This window comes from Ziziphus jujuba, chromosome 2, assembly GCF_031755915.1.
Source record: "Ziziphus jujuba cultivar Dongzao chromosome 2, ASM3175591v1".
In the NCBI taxonomy this organism is placed as follows: domain Eukaryota; kingdom Viridiplantae; phylum Streptophyta; class Magnoliopsida; order Rosales; family Rhamnaceae; genus Ziziphus; species Ziziphus jujuba.
Window position 1 is genome coordinate 17,503,686 of NC_083380.1, and position 8,019 is coordinate 17,511,704.

General features: G+C 32.2%; 1 protein-coding gene and 1 long non-coding RNA gene across 2 annotated transcripts; one reads left to right on the forward strand and one right to left on the reverse strand.

Moving 5' to 3' along the window:
• The first annotated feature begins 2,767 nt into the window (after positions 1-2,767).
• Positions 2,768-4,685, forward strand: LOC125422280 (uncharacterized). Its single transcript, XR_007240732.2, has 2 exons — positions 2,768-3,342; positions 3,962-4,685. It is a non-coding gene; the product is annotated as an uncharacterized LOC125422280 (long non-coding RNA).
• Positions 3,477-6,406, reverse strand: LOC107418567 (uncharacterized). Its single transcript, XM_048473069.2, has 3 exons — positions 5,051-6,406; positions 4,789-4,842; positions 3,477-4,631 (listed from the first exon to the last, which is right to left on the reverse strand). Exons 1-3 carry the CDS (start codon positions 5,753-5,755, stop codon positions 4,593-4,595), a joined length of 798 nt encoding a protein of 265 aa, XP_048329026.1. The 5' UTR covers positions 5,756-6,406; the 3' UTR covers positions 3,477-4,592.
• Between the last annotated feature and the right edge of the window lie 1,613 nt (positions 6,407-8,019).

An 8,019-nucleotide genomic window follows, 5' to 3' on the forward strand; every position in this document is an offset into this window, starting at 1 on the left:
GCCCGTGGGGCATTTCCCCACGTGGGGGGGGGGGGGGAAAAAGAAAAAAAAAAAGAAAATAATATTAAAATAATATAGTATTTAATCATGGCTGACATGTGGCATTTTCTTGTTATGACACATGGCACATTTCATATTGTTACACATGGCGCAAACTTTTACACGTTTAAAAATAATATTTGAAAAATTTTGCAGGTCCATAACTTTTCACCGAAATGTCCAAATTAGGCATGCCACTAGTCTATAGACTCTTACCAATGAGTACTTCACAATCGTACATGAGTCAAAGCTCATTTCTACAACAATAAAAAGTCAACTTGGTACCCTCAGACAATTTGGACCTTAACTTGTTTTGCCCATAACTTTCAAACCGTAACTACATTTTCATCGTGCTACTAGTCTACGAACTTGGGTCGATGCGTACTTCGCGACGGTCCCTCAGTCAACCTAGAATTCTTACCGACTCAAAAAGTCAAAGTTTGATCCTTCTCGGTCAACGACGATCAAACCCGGTCAACATTGATTAACTTGAGCAATTTTCGGTATATTTCGGGGCGGGGTGTTACAATCTTGCCATATTTTTATTATATAGATTGGTTGGATATTTCAAAATGAATTTTATAATATTTTTTACCACTTATTTTACATGATTGTATATAATTATTTAAATTATATTTTTGACACTGTTTATTTTGATTTATTAAATCAAATTTTACGAATTATATATCGAATTTTACTTTTATGTTATATTTCTTTAATGCAAGGATTTTAAATTATTTTATTGTATTTTATTCGTATTTGGATAATTTAATTAATTATTTTTTGATTTTTGGAGCATAAAAGATTGGATTTTGCGAAAATGTTTTAAAAGGGAAACTTTTCCAACAGAATGAATGGTGAGGGTTTTGAGAGAAAATATTATTTCAATTAATTATTATTTATTTACTTATTTATTATTAATTATTCAAGTATACTATGACTATCGTTACTATTATAATTGTATAGTAGATAGGGTCACTTACTGAGATGATTAGCATCTCATATTTTTAAATCTGTTCCCCTAGGTACAAGGATTGGTAGACGTTCGTCCGAAGCGAGCATGACCTTTGTTGTTGTTGTGTTTCGAGGAGTTCTCTTTCTTTTCATTTATTTCTATTTGTAATATTTCTTTCCATCCTATGTTGTATCACTTTCATACTTGATTGTACCTTATGATGCTTCGTATATTATATTGAATCTATTTTATTAAATACTGCATTAGTTCCTTGTTTAATTTATGGAAGTGCTGATTATTGTGGAAATAAATTATAGTAAGGTGGGAGGAATAAGGTGGTGTATATAGAAGTGTATTTTCAGTGCAAGAAATTTGTGGTAAATCCAACCCTTAGGAGAGATTCTGTTGGATTTTCCATTGTAGGGTCTGGTAGGATTTCCTTAATATCAGGGATTATCTAGAATTCGGGTAAGAGAAATTGGACGGATCCTGACACATTTGTTAAATATTCTTGCAATCTATTAAATATATATATATATATATATATCCAACAAATCTCTTTTGTGCTCGGATATTTAACCTCGCCATCTGTAACCACTTCTATCCCTAAACTAATCTGAACAACAATAAGCTGGGATGTCATATAATAGTAATATAAAAAAAAAAAGAACAATATTTTAAAATTATGATAAACTAATAAGTTCGACGGTTGAGATATATGTACAAAAAAAATTTGTGATTCTAATTCAATTGAATATTTTTATGTTGATTAAATAATATAGTTATCACCGCAACAAACAAGCAATCAAATTCCTAAGGCTAAGCGCCTAATTAATTCCATCCATTCTTTTATTTTCTTTTTCTTTATTCTATTTTCATCCAATTAAATGATCATTACGGAAAACACTATCCCCTCAACATGGATACCAATGTCGTTAGCCCAAAAAAATATGGACCGTCAAATATGGAACGTAATGGACCCAAAATCTAATTCCAGATTTTTGTCGTGAAAAATAAAATAAAATAAATTCCATTTCCATATCTGAGAGAAAAAAAAAAAAAAAAAGGTGGTTTACATTGTTCTTCCATTAAAACTTTAACAAATGGCAAAAATGGTTAATGTGAATATTAAAATAGCCAAATCAATTTTTCATAATTTAATGTTTTTATTTTTATTTTTCTTATTCTTGTAAATTAAAATTTTTATTTTTATTAATTTTTAAATTATTTTAAAGTTTGAAATTTAAAAATTTATTTGGAATTTATATAAATATATTAAAATATTAAATTCTATAAGAGTAAAGAAAATTCTATAAGAATTTATATAAACTATAATTACACCCCTAAGTTTGAATTTTGAAATATGATAAAAGAGATTATCCATCAAGACAGTTTTTATGTGAGAATTATTTGTGTGTGTGTATATATATATATATACACTAACAATTCGATTTTGTTAATTTGTTTTGGCCATCGATAAATTTTGAGAAAGTGATTTATTATTTTCTTTAAAATTCATTTTTGTTTAATAATTCTAGATATAATTTGGAAATGGTACAACGGAAAAAAAACAGAAGAAAATACAGTGAAATGATATCCATCGAGGATGGGTTTTCTACGGCTTAAAGTAAAACAATGGATTTTCACTAGTTTAACTCTTATCGAGAATGGTGATGGACTAAGACAAACGGGTGCGAATATTTTTAAGTTTATAACTTGCATTCCATTTTCATATTGACCGTTAGATCATGGCAACGGCTGTGATTTAAAACCCAGAACCCCAAAAAACCGACTCTCTTTTTCTCTCTCTTGTTCCAGACGGCTAGCTCCGCTTGCACTAACTTCAATAAAATGATGCCCCAAAACAAGGAGTATTCTGGGCATGTTAAGCAACTGTCATCGACTCAGAACTTCATCAAACACCCGTCAGACAGATCTACACCCTTCGCCCTTCGCGCCTTCGGCAATGGTTTTTCTTTTCTTTATAAAAAGGCTTGGTAGATTATATATACATATATTAGAATATGCAGTTCTAGGGTTGTTGATCAGATTTTGTTATAGGCGATGACAATCTGCTCTTTTCCTTGCAATATTTCCTTTATTTTCTTGTTTGCCAAACACTAGATCTCTTGTTGCTTTAGCAGCCCCCTTCATTTGCCATCACAATTGTATACAGGCCATCTTTGATATACTACGTAAGCAAAAGGTCCATAGCAATATCACACCCATATCACTAGATTAGAATTATGGTGACCAATTTGTTTTAGAAAGAGTGAGAAGAAAATTTGCTTTTTGGAAGGTTTAAGTTGGATTGTGCTTAATTCCCATCCGTTTGCCTAGATCCAAAGGTTAGAATAAAATAAATTTTGTTTGGCATTATAAATATTATAAGTTGAGCTAGATAGTCCATTAAATTAAAACTATATATATATATATATGGTGTTAAATGGAAATTCATCATGATACATATGTGATATGTAAGTAAGATTTTATTTGCAATTACCTATATTTGCTAGTTTTCTACCATTTTCTTTTTTGTTGTTTTTTTTTGTTTCTTGTTTTTTCGTTTTTTTGTTTTTATTTTTATTTTTTTGGCCTATTTTTAACTGAATGATTTAGTTCTGCAATATGGAAATGAAACCCTAAAGACCCAAAAGCCAATTCACATAGAAGGGACTCCATTGATATATTACATGTTCTTGTATTGAAAGCACACATAGGCCCACGAAGCATAAAACTAAAGCCAAACTTCGAAGCCTTCTTGGCAAAGGCTTGTCTAGGACTAGCTTGTTGAGTATCCACAAAACTAAAACCCCTATGTTCATGCAACTTCTCGAGTTTTACCGTGTTAATTGCGCGGCTGCTCGGGAAGCAAATTCAAGGATGTATCAAAATTGCTGAATGTAGGAAGTTCCTGCAGATTTATATTTCCATGTTTAGTCCTTAAAATTTTATTAATTAATATAGGTGCCTTGTAAAGCATCATGGAATTTATATTAAAGCATAAATAGGACTCACCCCACTAAAAAGGGTACCGATGAAGCGGAGATCATTACTTGTTGGTTGAAAGATCAATGTCTGGGAAGGCAAATCGATTCGAACACACTGTGTAAAAATTAACATAAAAAGAGCCGTATTATGTTACTTTTTAGATCATAGAGAGTGACATAGAATATATATATATACATATATTTATATGTACTAACAAGTTCTCTTTTTCTGAGTTGCTCATATACTATGTGTTGAGCCGTAACATCAATGATCATATTCTCGCAGAACTCTGCTTGAGATGTCCTGTTGCAAAAACAAAAGAAAATAATAGTACGAGAAATATTGTATAAGCATATACTTATCAAATGGATGAGATTGTTTTTTATATTGATTAGTAGATGTGCTAATCCTGTAATTATACTTACGCTCTTTTGAGTCGGAAATTTGATAATACATGACCCATCTGCAACTTCTGTGGCCACAGCGCAGCAAGACTAGATACATTTAAAGAGAGAGATAGATAAAGTGAGGAAACAATATCAATCTTTTGTATAAAGATATCAATATTGAATATATATAGAATGAATATTGACTAAAATGGATTAATTTAAACATACATTGCTGGAGCTGTAATTTTCTTGTAAGCCTGTTACACAAGGAATAAAAAATTCAATATAATTCAGCTTTTGGTTCCTGTTCTTGTACATGTATGTTTGTGTGAATATTTATATATATATCTATATATATATATTAGTTCTATCAATATGAGTATGTCCTAATGCTTTGTGAAAAAATTTACTTACCCTTGCGCTACTGACTAGAATTTGTTGTTCTTGATACTGTGCAGATATTGTTCCCTGAAAAAAAAAAAGAAAAAAAAATTATTTTTAAAATACCTTGACATATTATTCATGGAAATTTCTGAAATCAAGAAGCATAAAACATATATGATATATAAAAGTGTTTTAGAAAAATCAATATTCTCCTAATTCATTGTATCTAATTTATAGTTCTAACTGTCTCTCCTTTTTTTTTTTTGGAGTGCAGAAATCAAACAAAACTTACCTCCCAAGCTAACTCATATCTCTCATTTTCATAGTCAAGATAGTTAGCAGCAATTGGCCCCAAACCACCATCCATTTCAGGACTCACTCCTTCTGGAGAGGAGCTCGACTGGATTGGGTTAGGATCACTCATCTCTCCTCTTGCTGAAGAGCTACCATCTGCAACACCATGCGCTTGTGATTCATCCAATTGGCTTCTAACATCATCAATCAGGCTTGGAACAGATCGTGGTTGTGAATCGTAACCGATATTGTTATTGCCAGATGAGGACCCTCCAACCCCCGGAATCGCATTGGCAAAACCAGAAGAACTAGTTGAGGAAACTCTCAATGAACAAGAAGATGATATCGTTTGTGCACTTCTTGGTTTCCCCATAAGTAATGTCTCTGATCTTGTTGGCAGCAAGGTCGAATACTGTCCTCTCAATCCAGTGTATGCAGGATAAAGAACTCCAGCAGGCAGAGAGATATTGCTGTTGAAGTTGGTTGCCATTTGAGACACTGAAGAGGCAACCAAATTGCAGGTCACGTTCGCAAATCCCAATCTCGGGAACAATTGATTGGGATATTCCGTCCCGGCTGCAAACCAAGTCTGATGTGGTACTACTCCTGAAGCTCTCCAAGATTGCTCAGCCAAAAACCTCATCAATTGAGCCGGTTGGTAATCCAGATGAATTGCATGGTTAAGGGTCATGAAATCCGACATCAGCACGTTTATCGGTTCGAACCCGCTAATGTGCTTTTGATGAGGAATGGAGGATGAAAAGGAAGCAGCTGGTGGAGATGTTGATTGGCCAGTAGTATTTGATGGGAGATATGGATTTGGTGGATAAGCAGACTGTACTTCTGCACAAGATACAGTCGCTAAATGGACCGGTTCCTGAATATTTTTAAAAACTCGAAATCAATTGGGATAATCCAAAATCAGACGGTCCTGACTTGAGAATTCATATATATACACACTACATATAGGAACACACAAGTCAAATGAGAAAAAAAGAAAAAAAAGAAAGAAAGGGAAAGTATTTGGAGACTTACCACTTCTCCTATGCTCTCCGCCGGACTACTTGTGGCCTGAGGTTGATTGGTTTCTAGGGAGGGCTCATTTAGAATCTCCCAGAGTAACCTCTTATCCTCTTCTGCAAATCATATAAAAATATTATTATATTAGTTAAGCTTTAAGCTTACACTATGAGCATGTAAACCTCGAGTAAATCCAAAGACTGTAATATACTATTTCTTCTTCTTTTTGTTTATTTATTTATTTAATATTTTATTATTATTATTATGTTAAAACCCTCAAAACTGACCTAATGTAAATTTAACTATATATATAATATGTGTGCATTTTGTACATCATAATTACATCTTTCGTGGATGACAAATATTATTAATGCATGGCTAACCTGAAAGCTCGTCAAGTCCTAGATCTTCGCAAACTGCTGATGAATCAACTGTGGTTTCCTGAGCATCTGGTGGCGAAGTGATTATCACTTCCTGCTGATGATTGTATACGGCAGCATGAGCTTCTGGGAATTTCTCCGACAGTAGTACAAGTAAATTGTCATGATTTAGGTTATTGTTTTCCGAGGATGATCCTACTCCTTCAGTTCTACCATTTGCCTACATTAATAATAATTCAGTCATAAATTATCAATAAAAGTGCTATATGTACTTTTCTTCAAATGACAGGAAATTCAATATATATATGTGTGTGTGTGTGTGTGTGTGTGTGTGTGTGTGTATTCACTTATTAAGGACTTGTTCTTTATCCTGCATACACTGGATTATTCATGTAGGCAATATTGGTCAGGATCCTGAACAAATCCTGGAAAAATATCTGCTGGATAAGAGAATTAATATATATATATATAAAGGAATATTAACTCATACCATGTTGAATATGTGTCTAAGTCTTGGAAAATCTTTTGTGCAGATAATAGATAAAGATGAATCAAACTGCAAAAAGTAAATAGATAAGTAATGCATTAGATATTAAGTAATATACACGGATTTAATTATTAGTACAACAAAAAGTTCCATATGGTTTTGCATATATAAATCTCTACCTGAGTAAATGAGACAGCTACTCCCTCAGCATTACCGAAATACCACTGGGTCAGTAAACAATAAAATCCAATACCATTGCTTATAACTGGTATATATAGCGGTCTTGGATATTTATAAGGGTTATTAGAAGCCACAAGAATACAATGCATTTCTCCAAGGAGTTTCTGTTGCTGAGGTTGTGTTACATTTGGGTGCTTTGGAAACATCTTACATCATTAACCAAAAACAATCATAATATTAGTACCAGTCCTTGGATGTACATAGACACACACACATACACACACATATATGTATATATAGCCCTGTTATAGAGGATGTCACGTAGCTTATGAAAGGTGTTTGACCATCTATTAATTAGCAGTAATAGATGATCAAATCCCAACTTAACATGTGTGACATCTCTCGTCATAGAAAAATTATGCATATTTTATACCTTATGCTCTTCAAATAATATTCATTTATAAAAAAGACGAGAAAAAAAGTTCAGATTTTTAACTAAACAGTAAAAAGATTCCCCCCACCAAATCTCCTTTGAACCATGTTTAATGTTTTTTAATAGACATACCACAAGTGCTTCTGCAAGGCTTTCAGCAATGCAAGATTCTTCAAGAATATAACCATTGAAGCATAAACCGTTTAACCATGAAAAGAACAGTGTTACATCCGTTGTCCAGCCACTTGATTGCACTAACCAACCTGCGCAATTAAATTAATCATATCATTTAATTAAGAAATTATGCTATGCTTTAAATAAATAAATATATACATATAATTTTTTTCTTCAAAAGTATCTCCTAAATTATTATGCAAACATGGTGACATAATTAAAAAATAATTTAAAGTTAAATTCTAATCATCATAAAAGTTGTATGAAATATATCTAAACACATATATACCTAT

Coding starts and splice junctions, on each gene's coding strand:
- LOC107418567 (XM_048473069.2), bottom strand. CDS start 5,755: ATGTCGGATTTCATGACCCTTAACCATGCAATTCATCTGGATTACCAA. Junction 4,843..5,050: donor GATATGAGTTAGCTTGGGAG/GTAAGTTTTGTT, acceptor TTTTTTTTTCAG/GGAACAATATCTGCACAGTA. Junction 4,632..4,788: donor TTCTAGTCAGTAGCGCAAGG/GTAAGTAAATTT, acceptor CTTGTGTAACAG/GCTTACAAGAAAATTACAGC.